This window comes from Salmo trutta, chromosome 28 (genome assembly GCF_901001165.1).
Source record: "Salmo trutta chromosome 28, fSalTru1.1, whole genome shotgun sequence".
NCBI classification, from domain to species: domain Eukaryota; kingdom Metazoa; phylum Chordata; class Actinopteri; order Salmoniformes; family Salmonidae; genus Salmo; species Salmo trutta.
Genome location: NC_042984.1, coordinates 6,261,173 through 6,287,339, shown reverse-complemented (window position 1 = coordinate 6,287,339; position 26,167 = coordinate 6,261,173). Strand labels below are relative to the sequence as shown.

General features: G+C 42.5%; 2 protein-coding genes across 3 annotated transcripts in view; one reads left to right on the top strand and one right to left on the bottom strand.

Annotated features, from left to right (window-relative positions):
- The window catches only part of LOC115165324 (guanine nucleotide-binding protein G(k) subunit alpha), a 75,073-nt gene extending 72,195 nt beyond the window's left edge, over positions 1-2,878 (top strand). Inside the window, exon 9 of the mRNA XM_029718394.1 lies at positions 1,003-2,878. The gene's annotated coding sequence lies outside the window, so the exon portion shown is untranslated. The remainder of the gene's footprint in view (positions 1-1,002) is intronic.
- On the bottom strand, positions 1,708-20,271 carry LOC115165326 (guanine nucleotide-binding protein G(t) subunit alpha-2-like). 2 transcript variants are annotated; one of them, XM_029718396.1, is made up of 10 exons: positions 20,139-20,271; positions 19,898-20,038; positions 9,941-9,983; positions 9,623-9,764; positions 9,263-9,423; positions 8,838-8,966; positions 8,091-8,220; positions 7,290-7,443; positions 4,374-4,579; positions 1,708-3,705 (listed from the first exon to the last, which is right to left on the bottom strand). In XM_029718396.1, exons 2-9 carry the CDS (start codon positions 20,007-20,009, stop codon positions 4,392-4,394), a joined length of 1,059 nt encoding a protein of 352 aa, XP_029574256.1. In that variant the 5' UTR covers positions 20,010-20,038; positions 20,139-20,271; the 3' UTR covers positions 1,708-3,705; positions 4,374-4,391. The 2 variants fall into 2 exon arrangements, with proteins under 2 accessions (XP_029574256.1, XP_029574255.1); XM_029718395.1 differs by having other exon boundaries at positions 19,898-20,270.
- Positions 20,272-26,167: the final 5,896 nt, after the last annotated feature.

Below are 26,167 nucleotides of genomic sequence, written 5' to 3'. Positions count from 1 at the left end.
GGCTATATACAGAGGGTACCGGTACCGAGTCAGTGTGGAGGCTATATACAGAGGGTACCGGTATCGAGTCAATGTGGAGGCTATATACAGGGGGTACCGGTATCGAGTCAGTGTGGAGGCTATATACAGGGGGTACCGGTATCGAGTCAGTGTGGAGGCTATATACAGAGGGTACCGGTATCGAGTCAATGTGGAGGCTATATACAGGGGTTACCGGTATCGAGTCAGTGTGGAGGCTATATACAGAGGGTACCGGTACCGAGTCAGTGTAGAGGCTATATACAGGGGGTACCGGTATCGAGTCAATGTGGAGGCTATATACAGGGTGTTACGGTACAGAGTCAATGTGCAGGCTATATACAGGGGTACCGGTACCGAGTCAATGTGGAGGCTATATACAGGGGGTACCGGTACCGAGTCAATGTGGAGGCTATATACAGGGGGTACCGGTACCGAGTCAATGTGGAGGCTATATACAGGGTGTTAGGGTGCTACCATGTTGTTGTCATGTGTTCCTACCATGTTGTTTTTGTGTTGTGTTGCTACCATGGTGTTGTCATGTTGTGTTGCTACCATGCTGTGTTGTCATGTTGTGTTGCTACCATGGTGTTGTCATGTTGTGTTGCTACCATGCTGTGTTGTCATGTTGTGTTGCTACCATGTTGTTGTCATGTTGTGTTGTTGTCTTAGATCTCTCTTTATGTAGTGTTGTCTCTCTTGCCGTGATCTGTGTTTTGTCCTATATTTTTATTTATTTTTATTTTTAATCCCAGCCCCCGTCCCCACAGGAGAGGCCTTTTGCCTTTTTGGTAGGCCAAGATTATAAATAAGAATTTGTTCTTAACTGACTTGCCTAGTTAAATACATAAAAGCCCTAGTCCTGGTATTGGTTGAAGGTGCACAGCTGGGATGCAGTCAGAGGTACAAGGCTTTGGCAGAGTTTATAATGGTTTTTATAATAGTTAACTTTTTTATCCTGTCCTCTCTCTTCATCCTTTGTAGGTGTCTGGTGAGCCTCATGGGAGGGGATGATGACTTGGGATGTTTGCATTAGATGATCGTAGAAGAAGATTATAGAAAGTAGAACCTGAGACTGTTTCGTTGCCACGCTGCATGCAGCACCTGATGAATGTTGCATTTTGGGATTTGGTTCCTGTTTTTTTTTATTATTTTTTTTTGACCACTTTTATTTTTATCTGAGACGATTTTCCTCCATGTTCAACACTCTGATACACACCGAGGAGCAGGACAGAACTGAACTGTGGATAAAACCTTCACTAGTGAAACACTCACTGTGACTTCTATGGGAACTGCCAAGTCCGACTACAGAGCACTTCTGTTTTTAGTTCCAGATAATGTATATGGAGTAAAGGGATGTTTTTATGACCTTTAGTTGGTGATTAACCAACAAAACACACAGATAGAAAAATAATCCTTGGCTAGTTCCCAAATGGCAACCTAATTCCTTATGTAGTGCACTATTTTTGACTATCCCTTCTCTCCATTCCAGTGCTCACATCTATAGTTTGACACACTACTGGTATATATGAAAACAAAAAGGACCCAACCACCAAGCTGAAAATCTCTCAGCGCAATATTTCACCATTTGTTTTTTTTTCTTATTTTTTTCACCAATCTGTTGCATTCGTTCACTGAGTCATATGCCTCATTTCATTTTTCATTAAAAAAAAAGAAAGTATTTTATAGCATGTTATTTGTATAAAGTAGTTGAAATAGTTTCTTTTTCATTTTGGGATTTCTTTAGATTATCAGATTGCATTTCTATCTATGAGTATGGTTACTGCTCTGAAGTTGGCCTATGGATCAGGAATTCATGTGATAGATTTGACCTGCACCTACTCTAACACTTCACATTTTTTAGATTTTAATCAGCCATCTTTTCATGAATTCAATAGTCTTGTGTAGACTTTAACACGAGGTTTCACTTATTTCTCATTCTTAAAAAAAAAAAAAATGTACAAATGGACCACTTTGTATTGAACAATATTTTTATATTTAGCACTATTGTTCACTACCGCACATTATTGTACATTTATTGATCATTGAATATTGATTATTGTCAAGTGAGATTAACAATTGTTTCACAACACTTTACAAGACAATAATTATTGATTACCTGCATGAAAGAGAATTTTGGAATTCACAGCTTGATATTTTATGGCCTTTTATAATTAATTCAGATATTTTTTTTTTTAATTCAAGTTATTTTTTTAATCCTGTGAATTTCAGTTAAAGAATGAACTGACCAAGGAACTAGATCAAGTGTGTACCAAAATGTCTTGTTACAGAGGGGGAAGTTACGCTCAGACCCCACTTGAAGAATGGAGTTTTCCTTATCCCATCTTGTTCTAATGGCAACTCTGCCTCCGAGGGCAGAAAAACAAATGTGATTTGGTTAAGTTTAGGCAAGAAATGAGACACTAAGTATGTAATTCCACGTGATAAAGGGTTATGGGTTGGGTTAAGTTTAAGTAAGAAATATGAGTGGTTCGGGACCAAGGAGAACTCCACTGAGCGTTAATTCTGTCCAGAAAACGGTTGCCAAATAGCCACTAACTACTGTATCTGGGTTAGACTGTCACCACTTCCCGAACATTACTATACATTCCAGGGTCATATTCACCATTAGGCCCCCAAACAGAAGAAAATACACTGAAACAGGGAGGGAATACCTGGAATTGTTCAATAAGACTTTAATAATAACTTTTTGCTACATTTTGAAACGGTGTGCACTAATGAATACGACCCTGGAGACTGATCAGATGTGGTAGCTATGTTATATTTCTGGTTCAGTTTGACTTTGTACAGATGTTGTTGTTGTTGATCTTAACACCATTAAATTATGGCACTAAAGCTCTCTGCTCTTCTCCATATTTGTCTTTTGTATTTCACAATCCAGCCAATGGCAAAGCAGTGCTTGAAGTGGGCCGGTGCTATAATATCAGAACCAGGCATTTTCTATTACTTGAGTACTGGCAAATCATAAAATATTCGCTCTAAAATATTATGAGTCCCGGGATCCAAAATGTGTACCGGCACCTTTTTCATTCCACTTCAACCACTGTGGGAAAGTGTCCATGTGTTCATGTTCCCTACTATGTGATAATAGTATTGTGTAATCTTCAACGATCACAAACCAAACAGGGAAGTCTATGCATCTTTATTTTCTGTGTCTACACATCACCAAAAAAAAACAGATCCCTTCTTTCTCACAGTACTTCTGATGTCTTTCTTAAAATAAAGATTGGTCTATTATTTACAAAGTGTAAGCTTATTATTCTATTAAAATAGATTAAAATAGAATTTAGAAATATTAAAATTTCAGCTGTTTACTTTATAACTTTTTAACGTTAAAATGGAGACCTCAGGAGACTACTGAAGGTAAGACAAAAACACTAGCTTCAGGGATTTAAATGCCTTATGCAAAGAAGAGCATATGGCCTTATGTAATTAGCCTTTTTTGGGGGGGGTTTACAAATGTTTTGATACTCTGTTTCAATCCAATGGCCTTGATGTTAAGGCATTGATGATGTTGATGTAGAGGAAGCGTCCGAGGAACCAGGGCTCGGAGGTGGTGACGGTGACAGCAGATAAACAGTTGTCCAACAACTGTCCACCACCTTCAGCACAGTGGCCAAATAAAACCAATGAGTTGGCTGATGGATGGATGGATGGAAGTACGTTCTGGAGAAGGGAAGAAAATAGGAATTCAACTGTATACATGTTTTTACATTTATACGTAATCTTTCTGAGAATCTGTTGTGTCTAAGTGAATGCTACTTATGTCATAGATCATGCCTGCAAATTCAGCTTGTTTTGGTCACCCAAATTGGAACAAAAGACTACACTCTCGCTCCAAGACTACAGTTTCAATGCCCACCCCTGCTCTAATGTATATTTGACCACATTTATTTAGAGAAAAGTATAGCTTAATTAGGTCTGTCTAATGGCCCTTTGGGGACTGTAATAGTGTTGAGGCGATGTGAGAGGGAGGGAGAGTGGACAGATAGTGTCGAGGGAGGGACAGAGATAGTACTGAGTCAATGTTAGCTTTATGACTCATCCATCCATCCTCACCTTCAGCCGTGCCAAACGGTCTGACCCATAGAAACAAAAATGTACTAGAAGGGACGAAGCGCCTAAGACCATGGCAATATTAATGGTATGTCAAGACAATACAGTATGTCATCGTGTTTTAAGTGAATTACCGATAGTTTGGCCACAGCTGGCCCTTATTACAGTGTGTCAGTGAGGCGACAGGACTGATGTCGGTTCTCAGACAGGGATTTCCTGTTAGGCACTGAGGTGTGTGTGTGTGTACGTGCATCAGGCAGTAATATAGACGGTCATACCTTCAATCAGGAGCTGCCTCAGAACAGCCCGGCATCTTTTAGATTGATTTTGATGACGTCTGTGATGGTGTCGAAGGCCTGGTTCACGTTCTGTGTGTCTACAGCGCAGGTGACGTGGGTGTAGATGGGTTTCTCCGCCTGCCTCAAGTTCAGAGACTCAAACTGCATCTTCACGTGGTTACAGGCGTCTTCGTATGTATTTGACCCTATTAGGGAGAGAAGAGTATAGAGGTTGAAAAACTGACCGAGTAGTTGCTGTACTCTTTGTATGGGTCTGGCCCTACAGAGGGAATACGAGGGGTTTTATACTTTATTCAGATACTTTTTCATTCAAAGTGATTTTTTTAATCCTGTGGATTTCAGTTAAACAATGAACTGACCAAGGAACTAGATCAAGTGTGTAACAAAATGTCTTGTTACAGAGGGGGAAGTTACGCTCAGACCCCACTTGCAGAATGGAGTTTTCCTTATCCCATCTTGTTCTAATGGCAACTCTGCCTCGAGGGCAGAAACAAATGTGATTGGTTATGTTTAGGCAAGAAATGAGACACTAAGTATGTAATTCCACGTGGTAAAGGGATATGGGTTAAGTTTAAGTAAGAAATATGATTGGTTCAGAACCAAAGAGTACTACAGTTGAAGTCAGAAGTTTACATAGACTTAGGTTAGAGTCATTAAAACTTGTTTTTCAATCACTCCACAAATTTCTTGTTAACAAACTATAGTTTTCACAAGTCGTTTAGGACATCTACTTTGTGCATGACAAGTAATTTTTCCAAAAATTATTTACAGACAGATTATTTCACTTATAATTCACTGTATCACAATTCCAGTTGGTCAGAAGTTTAATACACTAATTTGACTGTGCCTTTAAACAGCTTGAAGCTTCTGATAGGCTAATTGACATCATTTAAGTCAATTGGAGGTGTACCTGTGGATGTATTTCAAGGCCTACCTTCAAACTCAGTGCCTCTTTGCTTGACATAATGGGAAAATCAAAAGAAATCACCCAAGACCTAAGAAAAAAAAATGTAGACCTCCACAAGTCTGGTTAATCCTTGGGAGCAATTTCCAAACGCCTGAAGGTACCACGTTCATCTGTACAAACAATAGTACGCAAGTATAAACACCATGGGACCACGCAGCCTTCATACCGCTCAGGAAGGAGACGCGTTCTGTCTCCTAGAGATGAATGTACTTTGGTGCGAAAAGTGCAAATCAATCCCAGAACAACAGCAAAGGATCTTGTGAAGATGCTGGAGGAAACGGGTGCAAAGGCATCTATATCCACAGTAAAACGAGTCCTATATTTTCATAACCTGAAAGGCTGCTCAGCAAGGAAGAAGCCACTGCTCCAAAACCACCATAAAAAAAGCCTGACTACGGTTTGCAACTGCACATGGGGACAAAGATCGTACTTTTTGAAGAAATGTCCTCTGGTCTGATGAAACTAAAATAGAACTGTTTGGAAATAATGACCATCGTTATGTTTGGAGGAAAAAGGGGGAGGCTTGCAAGCCGAAGAACACCATCCCAACCGTGAAGCATGGGGGTGGCAGCATCATGTTGTGGGGGTGCTTTGCTGCAGGAGGGACTGGTGCACTTCACAAAATAGATGGCATCATGAGGCAGGAAAATGATGTGGATATATTGAAGCAACATCTCAAGACATCAGTCAGGAAGTTAAGGCTTGGTCGCAAATGGGTCTCCCAAATGGACAATGACTCCAAGCATACTTCCAAAGTTGTGGCAAAATGGCTTAAGGACAACAAAGTCAAGCTATTGGAGTGGCCATCACAAAGCCCTGACCTCAATCCTATACAACATTTTTGGGCAGAACTGAAAAGGCGTGTGCGAGCAAGGAGGCCTACAAACCTGACTCAGTTACACCAGCTTTGTCAGGAGGAATGGGCCAAAATTCACCCAACTTATTGTGGGAAGCTTGTGGAAGGCTACCCGAAACGTTTACCCCAAGTTAAACAATTTAAAGGCAATGCTACCAAATACTAATTGAGTGTATGTAAACTTCTGACCCACTGGGAATGTGATGAAAGAAATAAAAGCTGAAATAAATAATTTTCTCTACTATTATGCTGACATTTCACATTCTTAAAATAAAGTGGTGATCCTAACTGACCTAAAACAGGGCATTTTTACTAGGATTAAATGTCAGGAATTATGAAAAACTGAGTTAAAATATATTTGGCTAAGGTGTATGTAAACTTCCGACTTCAACTGTATCTAGCTATCTTCTGTATACCACCCCTGCCTTGTCACAGCACAACTGATTGGCTCAAACGCATAAATAAGGAAATAAATTCCACAAGTTAACATTTAACAAGGCACACCTGTTAATTGAAACGCATTCCAGGTGACTACTTCATGAAGCAGGTTGAGAGAATGCCAAGAGTGTGCAAAGCTGTTACCAAGGCAAAGGGTGGCTACTTTGAAGAATCTCAAATATAAAATATATTTTGATTTGTTTAACACTCATTGGTTACTACATGACTCCATATGTGTTATTTAATAGTTTTGATGTTGTCACTATTATTATTATACAATGTAGAAAATATTTAAAAAATAAAGAAAAACCCTTGAATGAGTAGGTGTATCTAAACTTTTGGCTAGTACTGTAGGTTACTTACGTTCTCGTGTTCTTCATATTTCTGTTTCTCGTGTGTTTTTGTTCTACTTAATTTTTTTTGTACTACTGATATTGATAGCTACATTGTTGGGAAAAAGCAGGCAAGAAAGGCATTTCACTGTACTTGTGCATGTGACAATAACTTGAAACTAATCAGTGAGAGATTTACGATGTATTCATTCATTCGTCGCATGGTAAATAAACTTCAAACGAAAGGCCGAAAGCTCAGTGAAAACAACGTTTTGCCATTTGGGACTCAGGGTTGGACTCACCATCGTAGTCAGGGAAGCAGACATTCAGGTGGACATGCTTGATTTTCTCTTGGAAGACGTCCTTCTTGTTGAGGAAAAGCACTTGGGTGGTGTCCTCGAAGAACCTGTGGTTGCAGATACTGTTGAATAGGTGGAGAGACTCGTGCATGCGATTCTGAAAAGAGGAGAGGAGGGGAGAGGAAGTATTATTATCTTCATTGTCATGATCATCGTTGGGATACGAAACCGTCAACATCCTTAGCTGGCTGCGGTCACTAGCCGGTGAGGTTTAGTTGAATCATATCAGCATCTTCTGTGGTGTGGTTGAATCATATCAGCATCTCCTGTGGTGTGGTTGAATCATATCCGCATCTCCTGTGGTGTGGTTGAATCATATCAGCATCTTCTGTGGTGTGGTTGAATTATATCAGCATCTCCTGTGGTGTGGTTGAATCATATCAGCATCTTCTGTGGTGTGGTTGAATCATATCAGCATCTCCTGTGGTGTGGTTGAATCATATCAGCATCTCCTGTGGTGTGGTTGAATCATATCAGCATCTTCTGTGGTGTGGTTGAATCATATCAGCATCTCCTGTGGTGTGGTTGAATCATATCAGCATCTCCTGTGGTGTTGTTGAATCATATCAGCATCTCCTGTGGTGTGGTTGAATCATATCAGCATCTCCTGTGGTGTTGTTGAATCATCTCCCTCTCAACTGTCCCCAGTGAGGTAGAGAGTCTCCTGTAGTTTAACTTTGAAGCGTGTGTGTGTGTGTGTGTGTATACATGTGTGTGTGAAACAATGTGTGTATAATCACTCACCATTTCCTCGTCCTCCAGCAGCACCAGGTCATATGCGCTGAGGGCACTACAGAACAGGATGCAATGGACGCCCTGGAAACAGTGGATCCACTTCTTCCTCTCTTCTCTTCTGCCACTCATATCAAACATCCTGTCCGTCAGAGAGACGCAACAATCAAACAATTAACCAAATCAATAATTTATACAGGAGAGAAGTGTTCAGCAACTACAGTACTTAATCATCATGAGCGTGCGTTAGGAAAACATCACAGCTCCTCCACTTAGTTGGTGTATATGGTGAGAGCGTGGCACTTGCCAAGGTTGGTGGTTCAATTCTAGCAGCGATCACATACAAATACTTCACACTCTATAAGTTGCTACAGCAATGAGCTGGTGTAATGGAGGTGATTTAAAATCACACTCTCATTAAGACATGGCCCTTACTGGCTGCGTTTACACAGGATGCCCAATTCTGATCTTTTGGCGAGTTATTGGCAATGGCAAAAGAGCTTATGTGATTGGTCAAAAGACCAATTGGTGAGGGAAAAAAAAGATCAGAATTGGGCTGTCTTTGTAAACACAACCGTAGACTTGTAAACCCAAATGCTGCTCTCAGATCACAAGGATTTTCTTTAACGGGTTGTTGTGCAAGAGGTCTGTGGTTCGATCGCACCAGTTTACACTACCAAACCTGAATTCTACCTCTTTGCAGGTGTACTATAATGTACTGTGACGAGGTAGTCCGGTAGTTAGCTACTGTAGCATCACCTGAATTGGATGTCTTTGCAGATAAACCTCTCCTCGTTAACCCCACCGGTCGAGATCCTGCACCGTAGGATGTCTTGGTCATTGGGGGTCAAGTCAGCCACGGTGATGCGGTCAAGGTCACTGAGGAAGCTGTCGGAGAATGGCACAATCAATCAATCCAACGATCAGATCACCAAGGTAGGCTGTAAATGTCAGAGCTGTTTGTATTCATCAGGCGTCACCAAGTAGAAGTGCTGTTCTAGGATCAGTTTTGCTTTTTAGATCATAATGAATAAGATTACATGGACAAGGGGGGGGGGCCTGATCCTAGACCAGCACTCCTACTCTGAGACAATTCATGGATACAGGCTCTGATCCTAGATCAGCACTCTGAAACGCTAGTGAATACGGGTCCTGAGTAATAACGGCAGACAGATTAAACTCACTAGTGAGCGGAGTCGAGGAGCTGGTAGCCTTCAGCTGCTCTCTCAAAACACTCCTGGATGCCAGGATCCAGCCACAGCTTCTTGATGCACTCAGCCAGCTCAGGAGGCATGGTGCCCTCTTCAGTAGAGTTGGAAAGGTTCTCCAGCTTCTTGCCCTCATCCTGGCCACACAGAGAACAACACATATATGTCAGTATAGTTTAGTATAACAGATCCATACAGTGTAATATAATATACTGTAGGATGGTATATTATAGTATAGTTCCACACACACACACACACACACACACACACACACACACACACACACACACACACACACACACACACACACACACACACCCAGCCTGCAGTACCCACCTCTGTGGCTGGTGATCCGTACTTGATCTCCAGGATGCTCATGCCTCTGACGATGGACAGAGCTGACTGCAGGATGTTACCAAAGATCACCTCTCTGTACATCACCTTCTCCTCCTTACTAAAACCACCCAGGTGGAGGATTCTGTGGAGGAGAGAAGAAGAAGAAGTTGGTGTTGCTCACTTATCCAAACTGCCACCTAGTGGTATATTTGTAACACTGTGGCTCACTTTCGCTCAGCTGCCCCTAGTGGAATATTTGTGAAACTGCGGATCACTGCCCCACATTCATTGAGAGGCTTCAGTTTTAAATTAACTCACTTCATTTGTTTTACGATGGTGCTTTTCCCCGACTCCTCAGCACCTGAAAGAAAACAAAAATACACCATTTATCGACAGTTAAATGTCATCCATTTAACTTTTCGTTACATGGCATTCATCAGTGACACAGACAGATAATGTAATGTATTAGAAGAAAAGTATGTCCTGCTTGTGGTAAAATGGCAAAACAAAAGCCTTGTCATTACATATCTGTTGACCTTTATCAGTCACATAATATGTAGCATAATTACAGTTATGTAGAAGTCCCTCAGGCCAAGAATACTCTTGGACCTTGTGGCTAGAGAAAACATATGGTACTTCCCAAATGGCACACTACTCCCTATACAGTGCACTACTGAAACATAACAAACACCACTTACTAATGTGACCCAGTTAGATTATGAGGAAGAGTGACAATAGAGCAAGAGGACAGTCTGTGAGGAGATCACTGACGTCTCTGGGCCTCACTGACGTCTCTGGGCCTCAGTGGGCCTCACTGTGGCTCAATAGGATTCACTGAGTCTCAGACTCTTCAGGACAAAGAACTTGAAGTCACTTAAAATCTTTATTCAAAACCTGTATTTGAAAACCTTTAAAACCAAAATACTATGGCACCGACCCCAACCTGAAACCTGGGCCGGTGCAGTACGGCTCAAATAGTACCCTATTCCCTATATAGTGCAGTACGGCTCAAATAGTACCCTATTCCCTATATAGTGCAGTACGGCTCAAATAGTACTCTATATCCCCTTTATAGTGCAGTACGGCTCAAATAGCACCCTATTTTTATTTTTTAGAGTTTATTTCACCTTTATTTAACCAGGTAGGCTAGTTGAGAACAAGTTCTCATTTACAACAGCGACCTGGCCAAGATAAAGCAAAGCAGTGCGACACAAACAACAACACAGAGTTACACATGGAATAAACAAGCGTACAGTCAATAACACAATAGAGAAAAAAAAGAACGTCTATATACAGTGTGTGCAAATGGCGTGATGCGGTAAGGCAATAAATAGGCCATAGTAGCAAAGTAATTACAATTAACACTGGAGTGATAGATGAGCAGATGAGTAGTGAAACTGGTGTGCAAAAGAGAAGAAAAGTAACTAAAAACAATATGGGGATGAGGTAGGTAGATTGGGTGGGCTATTTACAGATGGACTATGTACAGCTGCAGCAATTGGTTAGCTGCTCAGATAGCTGATGTTTAAAGTTAGTGAGGGAAATGTAAGTCTCCAGCTTCAGCGATTTTTGAAATTCGTTCCAGTCACTGGCAGCAGAGAACTGGAAGGAAAGGCAGCCAAAGCAGGTGTTGGCTTTGGAGATGACCAGTGAGATATACCTGCTGGAGCACGTGCTACGGGTGGGTATTGCTATCGTGACCAGTGAGCTGAGATAAGGCGGAGCTTTACCTAGCAGAAACTTATAGATGACCTGGAGCCAGTGGATCTGGCGACGAATATGTAGCGAGGGCCAGCCAACTAGAGCATACAGGTCGCAGTGGTGGGTGGTATAAGGAGCCTATATAGTGCACTACTTTTGACCAGGGTCTAATAGGGTGCCATTTGGGACAGACATGGTTCTCCCAGGCAGATCAGGACAAAGGCCTTGGTATCACGTATTTAAAACCTTTAAACACCATACTACTACTGCTACTCAGAGAGGACCATCATGGAAAGAGAGGACCATAATGGAAAGAGAGGACCATAATGGAAAGAGAGGACCATCATGGAACGAGAGGACCATAATGGAAAGAGGCTACTTAGAGAGGACCATAATGGAAAGAGAGGACCATAATGGAAAGAGAGGACCATCATGGAAAGAGAGGACCATCATGGAAAGAGAGGACCATAATGGAAAGAGGCTACTGAGAGAGGACCATAATGGAATGAGAGGACCATAATGGAAAGAGAGGACCATCATAGAAAGAGGCTACTCATAGAGAGGACCATAATGGAAAGATGCTACCCAGAGGACCAGGACAGTCAGTATATAATGTCATCCTGTAACCAGGCCAGGCAGTATATAATGTCATCCTGTAACCAGGCCAGGCAGTATATAATGTCATCCTGTAACCAGGCCAGACAGTATATAATGTCATCCTGTAACCAGGCCAGGCAGTATATAATGTCATCCTGTAACCAGGCCAGGCAGTATATAATGTCATCCTGTAACCAGGCCAGGCAGTATATAATGTCATCCTGTAACCAGGCCAGGCAGTATATAATGTCATCATGTAACCAGGCCAGTTAGTATATAATGTCATCCTGTAACCAGGCCAGGCAGTATATAATGTCATCCTGTAACCAGGCCAGGCCAGTCAGTATATAATGTCATCCTGTAACCAGGCCAGTCAGTATATAATGTCATCCTGTAACCAGGCCAGTCTGTATATAATGTCATCCTGTAACCAGGCCAGGCAGTATATAATGTCATCCTGTAACCAGGCCAGTCTGTATATAATGTCATCCTGTAACCAGGCTAGGCAGTATATAATGTCATCCTGTAACCAGGCCAGGCCAGTCAGTATATAATGTCATCCTGTAACCAGGCCAGGCAGTATATAATGTCATCCTGTAACCAGGCCAGGCAGTATATAATGTCATCCTGTAACCAGGCCAGTCTGTATATAATGTCATCCTGTAACCAGGCCAGGCAGTATATAATGTCATCCTGTAACCAGGCCAGTCTGTATATAATGTCATCCTGTAACCAGGCTAGGCAGTATATAATGTCATCCTGTAACCAGGCCAGGCAGTATATAATGTCATCCTGTAACCAGGCCAGTCAGTATATAATGTCATCCTGTAACCAGGCCAGGCAGTATATAATGTCATCCTGTAACCAGGCCAGGCAGTATATAATGTCATCCTGTAACCAGGCCAGGCAGTATATAATGTCATCCTGTAACCAGGCCAGGCAGTATATAATGTCATCCTGTAACCAGGCCAGGCAGTATATAATGTCATCCTGTAACCAGGCCAGGCAGTATATAATGTCATCATGTAACCAGGCCAGTTAGTATATAATGTCATCCTGTAACCAGGCCAGGCAGTATATAATGTCATCCTGTAACCAGGCCAGGCCAGTCAGTATATAATGTCATCCTGTAACCAGGCCAGTCAGTATATAATGTCATCCTGTAACCAGGCCAGTCTGTATATAATGTCATCCTGTAACCAGGCCAGTCTGTATATAATGTCATCCTGTAACCAGGCCAGGCAGTATATAATGTCATCCTGTAACCAGGCCAGTCTGTATATAATGTCATCCTGTAACCAGGCTAGGCAGTATATAATGTCATCCTGTAACCAGGCCAGGCCAGTCAGTATATAATGCCATCCTGTAACCAGGCCAGGCCAGTCAGTATATAATGTCATCCTGTAACCAGGCCAGGCCAGTCAGTATATAATGTCATCCTGTAACCAGGCCAGTTAGTATATAATGTCATCCTGGAACCAGGCCAGTCTGTATATAATGTCATCCTGTAACCAGGCCAGGCAGTATATAATGTCATCCTGTAACCAAGCCAGTCAGTATATAATGTCATCCTGTAACCAGGCCAGGCCAGTCAGTATATAATGTCATCCTGTAACCAGGCCAGTCAGTATATAATGTCATCCTGTAACCAGGCCAGTCAGTATATAATGTCATCCTGTAACCAGGCCAGGCCAGTCAGTATATAATGTCATCATGTAACCAGGCCAGGCCAGTCAGTATATAATGTCATCCTGTAACCTGGCCAGGCCAGTCAGTATATAATGTCATCATGTAACCAGGCCAGGCCAGTCAGTATATAATGTCATCCTGTAACCTGGCCAGGCCAGTCAGTATATAATGTCATCCTGTAACCAGGCCAGGCCAGTCAGTATATAATGTCATCCTGTAACCTGGCCAGTCGGTATATAATGTCATCCTGTAACCAGGCCAGGCCAGTCAGTATATAATGTCATCCTGTAACCAGGCCAGTCAGTATATAATGTCATCCTGTAACCAGGTCAGTCAGTATATAATGTCATCCTGTAACCAGGCCAGTCAGTATATAATGTCATCCTGTAACCAGACCAGTCTGTATATAATGTCATCCTGTAACCTGGCCAGTCAGTATATAATGTCATCCTGTAACCAGGCCAGGCCAGTCAGTATATAATGTCATCCTGTAACCAGGCCAGGCCAGTCAGTATATAATGTCATCCTGTAACCTGGCCAGTCAGTATATAATGTCATCCTGTAACCAGGCCAGGCAGTATAAAATGTCATCCTGTAACCAGGCCAGGCAGTATATAATGTCATCCTGTAACCAGGCCAGGCAGTATATAGGTCTCAGCTCATTTTATCTCTAGCCTGGTTCCAAATCTGTTTGTGCTGTCTTGCCAACTCCTATGGTGGCATGTTAATTTACATAGATAGGAGTTCGCTATACAGCTGGCTATTCAACTCAAACAATCTCAGCTTAGTTCAGTAGTTAAATGGGTAATTGTAGTAAAGTTGATTAGATTATTCAACAACACAGCAGTTATAAAGACAATAGACAGACATCATCCAATAGATGCCTCTTATGGAGAAGTGTTCTCCATTTAATCTACTCTAATTGGTTGAGCCCTGCGCCACTCAGAGCCACAGACGGCACCCATTGGCTCAGTGCCCTTCCACATTAAGGTTGGCCGCCCTCCTCTTCACGTACCCCCTTGCTGAGTGTTATGGATGGGCTTCATGTCTCCTGTGTCTTAACACAGCAAGCATTATGTAAGCTGGTCCTGTGTCTTAACATTATGTAACCTGGTCCTGTGTCTTAACACAACAAGCATTATGTAACCTGGTCCTGTGTCTTAACATTATGTAACCTGGTCCTGTGTCTTAACACAACAAGCATTATGTAACCTGGTCCTGTGTCTTAACACAACAAGCATTATGTAACCTGGTCCTGTGTCTTAACATTATGTAACCTGGTCCTGTGTCTTAACACAACAAGCATTATGTAACCTGGTCCTGTGTCTTAACACAGCAAGCATTATGTAACCTGGTCCTGTGTCTTAACACAGCAAGCATTATGTAACCTGGTCCTGTGTCTTAACACAACAAGCATTATGTAACCTGGTCCTGTGTCTTAACACATCAAGCATTATGTAACCTGGTCCTGTGTCTTAACACATCAAGCATTATGTAAGCTGGTCCTGTGTCTTAACACAACAAGCATTATGCAACCTGGTCCTGTGTCTTAACACAGCAAGCATTATGTAACCTGGTCCTGTGTCTTAACATTATGTAACCTGGTCTTGTGTCTTAACACAACAAGCATTATGTAACCTGGTCCTGTGTCTTAACATTATGTAACCTGGTCCTGTGTCTTAACACAACAAGCATTATGTAAGCTGGTCCTGTGTCTTAACACAACAAGCATTATGCAACCTGGTCCTGTGTCTTAACACAACAAGCATTATGCAACCTGGTCCTGTGTCTTAACACATCAAGCATTATGTAAGCTGGTCCTGTGTGTTAACACATCAAGCATTATGTAACCTGGTCCTGTGTCTTAACACATCAAGCATTATGTAACCTGGTCCTGTGTCTTAACACATCAAGCATTATGTAAGCTGGTCCTGTGTCTTAACACAACAAGCATTATGCAACCTGGTCCTGTGTCTTAACACAGCAAGCATTATGCAACCTGGTCCTGTGTCTTAACATTATGTAACCTGGTCCTGTGTCTTAACACAACAAGCATTATGTAAGCTGGTCCTGTGTCTTAACACAGCAAGCATTATGTAACCTGGTCCTGTGTCTTAACACAGCAAGCATTATGTAAGCTGGTCCTGTGTCTTAACACAACAAGCATTATGCAACCTGGTCCTGTGTCTTAACACAACAAGCATTATGTAACCTGGTCCCGTGTCTTAACATTATGTAATCTGGTCCTGTGTCTTAACACAACAAGCATTATGTAACCTGGTCCTGTGTCTTAACATTATGTAACCTGGTCCTGTGTCTTAACACAACAAGCATTATGTAAGCTGGTCCTGTGTCTTAACACAGCAAGCATTATGTAACCTGGTCCTGTGTCTTAACACAGCAAGCATTATGTAAGCTGGTCCTGTGTCTTAACACAGCAAGCATTATGTAACCTGGTCCTGTGTCTTAACATTATGTAACCTGGTCCTGTGTCTTAACACAACAAGCATTATGTTACCTGGTCCTGTGTCTTAACACAGCAAGCATTATGTTACCTGGTCCTGTGTCTTAACACAGCAAGCATTATGTTACCTGGTCCTGTGTCTTAACACAACAAGCATTATGCAACCTGGTCCTGTGTCTTAACACAACAAGCATTATGCAACCTGGTCCTGTGTCTTAACACATCAAGCATTATGCAACCTGGTCCTGTGTCTTAACACATCAAGCATTATGTAACCTGGTCCTGTGTCTTAACACATCAAGCATTATGTAACCTGGTCCTGTGTCTTAACACAACAAGCATTATGTAACCTGGTCCTGTGTCTTAACACAACAAGCATTATGTAACCTGGTCCTGTGTCTTAACACAGCAAGCATTATGTAACCTGGTCCTGTGTCTTAACACATCAAGCATTATGCAACCTGGTCCTGTGTCTTAACACAACAAGCATTATGCAACCTGGAGACAGGTCATCTTACCACTTTGTATCAAGACGAGAGCTAAAGTAACAGAAGTCGTTCTTTGAACTACGTTTGCCTGCTCAGCCGCCTGAGACCTTAAAACTTGTGTTTGCTCACCATCAGAGGGATAACACAGGATTCGAACCCCGGTCAGTCGGTCACACTAAAACTGTCTGCAAAAGAACACAACGCTATTTATACGGTACCACTAGTAGGAGTGAGAACACTGTGTGAGAACACGACACACCTTTCCAGCACAGTTCCAGTGGAAGTGGAACCAGGCCAAATCAGAAGTACAGCTCAGCTTGACTCAGTAGTGTGAAAAGGGTAGAAGATGCTAAAACAGTTTGTGGAGACCTCAGCGTTAGCTATTTGGCCTGGTTAGGCTTGTGGAAATAGATCTGTCTATTCCGGTATCTGGGTGTATACCGAGACCTGTTTTTTTGGATTTGATCATTAGCATTGACTGAGACTTTAAGTGGCTACATGCAGAGAGGCCAAGTGGATTACCCTTTTCACACTACTAAACCTCAGCCCAACTAAATCCTGCTGAGCCCAGAACCCATCTGAACCCACACATCATAGGTTCTGGAAGAGTGTAGTGCTGCAAAAAGGACTATGTAAAAAAAAAGGATACTTTAAGCCTGAGCCAGCACAGCACAGTTTGAATTGGGTCGGCACGGTAGTGTGAAAGGGTGAATGCTGTCAGAGGAGAGAATGGGTACACATTTCTTGACTGGATCTGGAGTCTAAGCTAAACCCGTCAGTTTAATTGGCTTGGCACCTCATCGGCAGGGTTCCATGATTCACTTGGACCTTTAGTAGCGATTATTTAACCACCTCAATGTGTCCTGCCTTTCCCCTGAACTGGACTCACTGGGAGGGAGCAATGGACCTCAGGGAGCAATGGAACTCAATGTACCTCAAGGTCTGAATCTATACTTTAACAAACCACAAAAATCTCTTCCTTCTTTTCTACGTTCAGTCACATATAGCTCAAACATTCTGTGAGAAATAATATTATGCCTTGATCTGTGTGTGTTGGTTCTTAACTGTCAATGTTCAGACAAAGTGCATATTCAATTCACAGACAGAATCAGTACTCAGGGCCTGTTTCAATCAGATCTGTTTCTGCCGACATCTGCATAGAGGTTGTTTTGATGGTGTCGGAGGTGGAACTGAGCTGTCAAATCCACAAGCAGCTCCGGTGTGGTAATAATGATGATTTGTTTACATAGCAGGTTAGGATAGTTAATGTGGCAGGTTAGGATAATTCATGTGGCAGGTTAGGATAGTTAATGTGGCAGGTTAGGATAGTTAATGTGGCAGGTTAGGATAGTTAATGTGGCAGGTTAGGATAGTTAATGTGGCAGGTTAGGATAGTTAATGTGGCAGGTTAGGATAGTTAATGTGGCAGGTTAGGATAGTTAATGTGGCAGGTTAGGATAGTTAATGTGGCAGGTTAGGATAGTTAATGTGGCAGGTTAGGATAGTTAATGTGGCAGGATAGGATAGTTAATGTGGCAGGATAGGATAGTTAATGTGGCAGGTTAGGATAGTTAATGTGGCAGGTTAGGATAGTTAATGTGGCAGGATAGGATAGTTAATGTGGCAGGTTAGGATAGTTAATGTGGCAGGTTAGGATAGTTAATGTGGCAGGTTAGGATAGTTAATGTGGCAGGTTAGGATAGTTAATGTGGCAGGTTAGGATAGTTAATGTGGCAGGTTAGGATAGTTAATGTGGCAGGATAGGATAGTTAATGTGGCAGGATAGGATAGTTAATGTGGCAGGTTAGGATAGTTAATGTGGCAGGTTAGGATAGTTAATGTGGCAGGATAGGATAGTTAATGTGGCAGGTTAGAATAGTTAATGTGGCAGGTTAGGTGACTTAGCGTTGCAGGTTAGGTGACTTAGCGTTGCTGGTTAGGAGACTTAGCGTTGCAGGTTAGGTGACTTAGCGTTGCAGGTTAGGTGACTTAGCGTTGCTGGTTAGGTGACTTAGCGTTGCAGGTTAGGTGACTTAGCGTTGCAGGTTAGGTGACTTAGCGTTGCAGGTTAGGTGACTTAGCGTTGCAGGTTAGGTGACTTAGCGTTGCTGGTTAGGAGAACTAATACAGCAGGTTAGGTGAATTAATGCAGCAAATTAGGAGAATGAGGTCAAGGTTAGGAAAAGGATTAGGGTTAGGTTTAGCTACAATGCTAGTTGTCCTCATTATTTAGGCTGATAGAAATCCTCATTATTTAGTTAAATGATTTTCAATTTGAGCGTCATTATTTCTATATAGCCTACCCTTTCTTGTCCTGAACTTCTAATGCGAGTGATAAATCAGATCAAGCATTAACCGATTGCCGACAACCCGAATAGCTGATGTTCTGGCGGTGTCAAAGGTGGAAGTGCGTTGGAGCTGCTCACCGATTTGACAGCTCCGACGCAGTTCCACCTCCGACACAGTCAAAACATCAGCTATGCGGGTGTGGGCTATTGCCGGTTGACGCTTTATCTGATTGAATCTAGGCCTTATTGTCTGTGTTTGATTAAAATGGGACCATAGAGTATGATATCATTTGATGGAATATATTCAACACCAGAAAGATTAAATGTGAAAATTACAGATGTTATCTCAATTTCATTTGATATATTTTTTGGTCCTATCCTGAGGCCAGGTTTTCAGAGGGACCAATCATGTCGTATTAAATGATGCCCTCCTTTCCGTTGTGGTCCCTCCTTGCTTCTGGATGACAAACCTCAACTAGTGGTGTAAAGTACTTAAGTAAAAATACTTTAAAGTAAAACTTAAGTAGTTATTTTGGTTATCTGTACTTTACATTACTATTTATATTTTTGAAAACTTTTAATTTTACTCCACTACATTCCTAAAGAAAATAATGTACTTAAGTATATTTTAGCGATTACATTTACTTTTGATACTTAAGTATATTTAAAACCAAATACTTTTAGACTTTTATTCAAGTAGTATTTTACTGGGTGACTTTCACTTTTGCTTGAGTCATTTTCTATTAAGGTATCTTTACTTTTAATCAAGTATGACAATTGGGTACTTTTTCCACCACTGACCTCAACCAAATCTCTGATATGACATCATATGTCACAACAAATATCCTGCTTATGATTCCATAGTATTTAGCTGAAATATTGCTTTTGAGTTCCTTTATCAAGAGGAAACCAAATCTAATGGGGGATTCCAACATTTTAGCCATTAGGCCAAAAGTACCTTACACGTTTCAGACAGGGCTACCTCATCACAAGAGCATATTTCCGAAGCATCTCTGATACATTCACACCAATGGGTTGATTCACTTACCCAGCATCAGCACTTTAACTGCCTTGGACTCGGCCAGCTCCTTCTTCAGCTCCTTGGCGTCTATCCCCTCCTCTCCCTCCATCTCCAGATCCTCAGGCTCGTCCATTGACATCTCGGTGTTTAGTTGTCCTAGGTGCCTAGCTACACAGAAACAGGTTTGCAGTCACTAAGCGTGCTACAACAAAACAAGAAAATCTCCTACAGGAAGATTGATTGACAGGTCGTTGAGGTGATCGAAGACCTGTTAGATTATCAAGAGATGTCCAGATAGAAAGACAATGAGTTGTTAGGTAGTAGGTAGACTACTGTTCAAGGGTTACTAAGTCAAAGTGTCGCTCCTCTGCAGCTTCAGAGGCTAAATATCACTCAGGTAGTCTCTGTGGTTTAAAGCTCATGTCTTACAACATGGAAACACCAGAAGCCAAATCCTATTAACACAGCTAATTTGGAGTGAAAAGACCAAAGCGGGCCCAGTTTGTCTCCACTAGGGTCGGTTGGGGATTTGGGATGAAGAGATGGAGCGATGGAAAGTAGTTGTTTACGTTTTATGTAACTTGGACACCAGAGAATGGCTCTTCAGTGCTTTTGTTTATGATTTATTAAAGGGGACTTGCACCTCCATTTGAGGACTTTAAAATGCATTATACACTGCTCAAAAAAATAAAGGGAACACTTAAACAACACAATGTAACTCCAAGTCAATCACACTTCTGTGAAATCAAACTGTCCACTTAGGAAGCAACACTGATTGACAATAAATTTCACATGCTGTTGTGCAAATGGAATAGACAACAGGTGGAAATTATAGGCAATTAGCAAGACACCCCCAATAAAGGAGTGGTTCGGCAGGTGGTGACCACAGACCACTTCTCAGTTCCTATGCTTCCTGGCTGATGTTTTGGTCACTTTTGAATGCTGGCGGTGCTTTCACTCTGGTGGTAGCATGAGACGGAGTCTACAACCCACACAAGTGGCTCAGGTAGTGCAGCTCATCCAGGATGGCACATCAATGCGAGCTGTGGCAAGGTTTGCTGTGTCTGTCAGCGTAGTGTCCAGAGCATGGAGGCGCTACCAGGAGACAGGCCAGTACATCAGGAGACGTGGAGGAGGCCGTAGGAGGGCAACAACCCAGCAGCAGGACCGCTACCTCCGCCTTTGTGCAAGGAGGAGCAGGAGGAGCACTGCCAGAGCCCTGCAAAATGACCTCCAGCAGGCCACAAATGTGCATGTGTCTGCTCAAACGGTCAGAAACAGACTCCATGAGGGTGGTATGAGGGCCCGATGTCCACAGGTGGAGGTTGTGCTTACAGCCCAACACCGTGCAGGACGTTTGGCATTTGCCAGAGAACACCAAGATTGGCAAATTCGCCACTGGCGCCCTGTGCTCTTCACAGATGAAGCAGGTTCACACTGAGCACATGTGACAGACGTGACAGAGTCTGGAGACGCCGTGGAGAACGTTCTGCTGCCTGCAACATCCTCCAGCATGACCGGTTTGGCGGTGGGTCAGTCATGGTGTGGGGTGGCATTTCTTTGGGGGGCCGCACAGCCCTCCATGTGCTCGCCAGAGGTAGCCTGACTGCCATTAGGTACCGAGATGAGATCCTCAGACCCCTTGTGAGACCATATGCTGGTGCGGTTGGCCCTGGGTTCCTCCTAATGCAAGACAATGCTAGACCTCATGTGGCTGGAGTGTGTCAGCAGTTCCTGCAAGAGGAAGGCATTGATGCTATGGACTGGCCCGCCCGTTCCCCAGACCTGAATCCAATTGAGCACATCTGGGACATCATGTCTCGCTCCATCCACCAACGCCACGTTGCACCACAGACTGTCCAGGAGTTGGCGGATGCTTTAGTCCAGGTCTGGGAGGAGATCCCTCAGGAGACCATCCGCCACCTCATCAGGAGCATGCCCAGGCGTTGTAGGGAGGTCATACAGGCACGTGGAGGCCACACACACTACTGAGCCTCATTTTGACTTGTTTTAAGGACATTACATCAAAGTTGGATCAGCCTGTAGAGTGGTTTTCCACTTTAATTTTGAGTGTGACTCCAAATCCAGACCTCCATGGGTTGATAAATTGGATTTCCATTGATTATTCTTGTGTGATTTTGTTGTCAGCACATTCAACTATGTAAAGGAAAAGGTATTTAATAAGATTATTTCATTCATTCAGATAGGATGTGTTATTTTAGTGTTCCCTTTATTTTTTTGAGCAGTATATACATTGAATCTTGAAGAGTATAACTTAATGCCTCATGAGCTTGTTGTTTAACTCCATTGATCGTTATCAATGTAATTGTAAACAAACACAGTAGCTTCAAAACATGGCTCATCTCCTGGATGGTCAGTCCCATGTATCCATAGATGTGTCCATGATTTTAAGAGGGGTTACATTTCTCCAGCCCCATCCCTCAGCTGTTTACCCTGCAAAAGTGGGCGTTTGGGGGTTAATCTACCTCATCATGGTTGCTGGAACCGTCACAACTTCATCACAACTGTAGACCAGGGTTAATCTACCTCATCACAACTGTAGACCAGGGTTAATCTACCTCATCATGATGGCCTTAGACCAGGGTTAACCTACCTCATCACAACCTTAGACCAGAGTTAATCTACCTCATCACAACCTTAGACCAGGGTTAATCTACCTCATCATGGTTGCTGGAACCATCACAACTTCATCACAACTGTAGACCAGGGTTAATCTACCTCATCACAACCTAGACCAGGGTTAATCTACCTCATCATGATGGCCTTAGACCAGGGTTAACCTACCTCATCACAACCTTAGACCAGAGTTAATCTCCCTCATCACAACCTAGACCAGGGTTAATCTACCTCATCATGACCTCAGACCAGAGTTAATCTACCTCATCACAACCTAGACCAGGGTTAATCTACCTCACCATGACCTTAGACCAGGGTTAATCTACCTCATCACAACCTTAGACCAGGGTTAATCTACCTCATCATGGCCTTAGACCAGGGTTAACCTACCTCATCACAACTTTAGACCAGAGTTAATCTACCTCATCACAACCTAGACCAGGGTTAATCTACCTCCTCACAACCTAGACCAGGGTTAATCTACCTCATCACAACCTTAGACCAGAGTTAATCTACCTCATCACAACCTTAGACCAGAGTTAATCTACCTCATCATGTTTGCTGAAACCGTGCTGGAAAGGACAATGTGAAAGGAACATTTACGCGCTAGCACAGTACAGTTCAGTGTGAGAAGGGTAAGGGTATGGGTGTGTGCAGGCTTTTGATCCAGCCCTGCTTTATTCTACCTCTTCATGACCTTAGACCATGGTTAACCAACCTCATCACAACCTCTCCAATTCCTGTCCTGGAGAGCTCGTGGTTGTGCAGGGTTTTGATCCAGCCCTGCAGTAACACACCTGATTCATCTAATCGTCATGGTCCAGATAGAGACAGTGATTAGTCGATTATTTGTATCGGGTGTGTTAAGACCTTGGTTTCGTGCGCACGAGACCAAGGTTATGATCTTTTGAGGAGATTACCCCCACAGAGCCCATGTTCCACCCAGGGAGGGACAGGCTGGGCAGATGGCCATCTGTGTGGGTGGACTGTGGCTTGTTTTGGGAAACTGGGTCACCCTGCTCAGCCATGTAACAACCCCAAAGCTTTACATGTCAAGAGTTTAATACCAAGCGGGTGACCCAGTCCCAGACTCCCAGAGCCAATCCCCAGCGTGTTGCACATTTTTAGGGTACCGTTGATTGCCACGTGTGACCAAATGGTCTTTGAACCCGGGCCATCTGCGCACCACAACACAGTGAGGTTCCCCAATGAGTTACACCCTTCCCTGCTGAGTTCAACCAGATCACATATTTTACACATGCTCCAGACTGAGATCATGTTTATGGTCATTGAAGAGCACTAACAGAATCCTCCATACCATGTATACAGTATAAGAACCCAGCCAGTTCTCCGCTGCCAATGACTGGAACGAACTACACAAATCTCTGAAACTGGAAACACTTATCTCCCTCACTAGCTTTAAGCACCAGCTGTGAGAGCAGCTCACAGATCACTGCACCTGTACATAGCCCATCTATAATTTAGCCCAAACAACTACCTCTTCCCCTACTGTATTTATTTATTTCTTTATTTTGCTCCTTTGCACCCCATTATTTCTATTTCTACTTTGCACTTTCTTCCACTACAAATCTACCATTCCAGTGTTTTACTTGCTATATTGTATTTACTTTGCCACCATGGCCTTTTTTTGCCTTTACCTCCCTTATCTCACCTCATTTGCTCACATTGTATATAGACTTATTTTTCTACTGTATTATTGACTGTATGTTTGTTTATTCCATGTGTAACTCTGTGTTGTTGTATGTGTCGAACTGCTTTGCTTTATCTTGGCCAGGTCGCAATTGTAAATGAGAACTTGTTCTCAACTTGCCTACCTGGTTAAATAAAGGTGAAATAAAAAAATAAAATAATCCATAAGAGGGTTTTCTATACCTATCCCAATGTTATTCTCCTAGCACTACCTGAAGCTTGTGGAAAGCTCCAAACGTGTGCATGTCAAGAGGTTAACTGTTTAATACGGAGCATGTGGCCCTGACTAAGATAAAGGAATGAGAGGCCTCCATTGCAGCCAAATACACGTAAATAGACTCCCAGCAGGGCCAATCCTATTGCCTCGTGGACCTTTTTGGATCTTGTTAGTTCATGCAACTATTTGCAGAGTTCGTGCCATGTGTGACCAAGTGGTCTTTGAACCCGCGTAGTCTGCCCATTCACTGCAAACCACCTCCAACTAATTTAGTAATTTGTTAATTAACTGTTTTTGGAACACTGCCTTTAGCCGAAGCTAGGGCTTGTGAGGTAGAGGTCAGAAACAGTGTAATCAAACGCCCATGATAATTATTTTGGCAAATAACGGGATCACCTAAGGCAAGAAATGTACAAGTGTGTTTGTCACGGTTGTCGTAGGAATGAGCAGACCAAAGTGCAGCGTGTGTGTTGTTCCACATTTTATTTATACTGTGAAACTATGCAATACATAAATAAACTGAATGACAAAAAAAAAACGTGACGCAGAAGTGAAACATACACTACTCAACATACCCTCCCACAAACCCAGGTGGGACAAACACCAACTTAAATATGACCTCCAATTAGAGACAACGATGACCAGCTGCCTCTAATTGGAGATCATCTCAAACAAAGCCCAACATAGAAATACAAAAACTCAGAACAACCCAACATAGAAATACAAAACTAGAACATAACAACATAGAAAAACTAAACTAGAAAACCCCCCTGTCACGCCCTGACCTACTCTACCATAGAAAATAACAGCTTACCATGGTCAGGATGTGACAGTGTTAGAAATGTCAAATCAAATCAAATGTTATTTGTCACATGTACCAAATACAACAGGTGTAGACCTTACCATGTAATGCTTACTTACAAGCCCTTAACCAACAATGCATAGTAAGTAAGAAAATGTTTGCAAAAAAAATAAGTACAAATTAATTAACTTGTTGGGGCTAGGGGGCAGTATTTACACGGCCGGATAAAAAACGTACCCGATTTAATCTGGTTACTAATCCTACCCAGTAACTAGAATATGCATATACTTATTATATATGGATAGAAAACACCCCAAAGTTTCTAAAACTGTTTGAATGGTGTCTGTGAGTATAACAGAACTCCTATGGCAGGCAAAAACCTGAGAAGGTTTCATGCAGGAAGTGGCCTGTCTGACAAGGTGTTGTTGTTCTTGCTTCTGTTTATTGAAGAGTCAGGATCTTAGCTGTAACGTGACAATTCCTACGGCTCCAATGGGCTCTCAGAGCGAGCCCGGGAAAAACCTGAACGATGACGAGGCAGCCTCAGGCTGAAACACATTATCGCCTTTTCCAAGTGGCCCATCAGAGGACAATGGAATTAGGCGCGTGCCCGATTCGACCCCGTGCAGTATTTTCCTTCGGCTGTTTAGCTAATTGCAGATTCCTGGTCGGAATATTATCGCTTTTTTATGAGAATAATGGCATAAAAATTGATTTTAAACAGCGGTTGACATGCTTCGAAGTACGGTAATGGAATATTTAGAAATTTTATTGTCACGTTATGCGCCATGCGCACGACCGTGATTTACCATTCTGATAGTGTCTAGAACGCATGAACAAAACGTCGCTGATGGAACATAACTATGGATTATTTGGGACCAAACCTACATTTGTTATTGAAGTAGAAGTCCTGGGAGTGCATTCTGACGAA

What these genes read in the sequence shown, in the direction of transcription:
- LOC115165326 (XM_029718396.1), bottom strand. Translation starts at nt 20,009, where the DNA reads ATGTCAATGGACGAGCCTGAGGATCTGGAGATGGAGGGAGAGGAGGGG. An exon ending in AGTTAAAGTGCTGATGCTGG is followed by an intron (nt 9,984 to 19,897) that starts GTAAGTGAATCA and finishes GTTTTCTTTCAG; the next exon opens with GTGCTGAGGAGTCGGGGAAA. An exon ending in TGCAAAGACATCCAATTCAG is followed by an intron (nt 8,221 to 8,837) that starts GTGATGCTACAG and finishes TCTGACGGACAG; the next exon opens with GATGTTTGATATGAGTGGCA.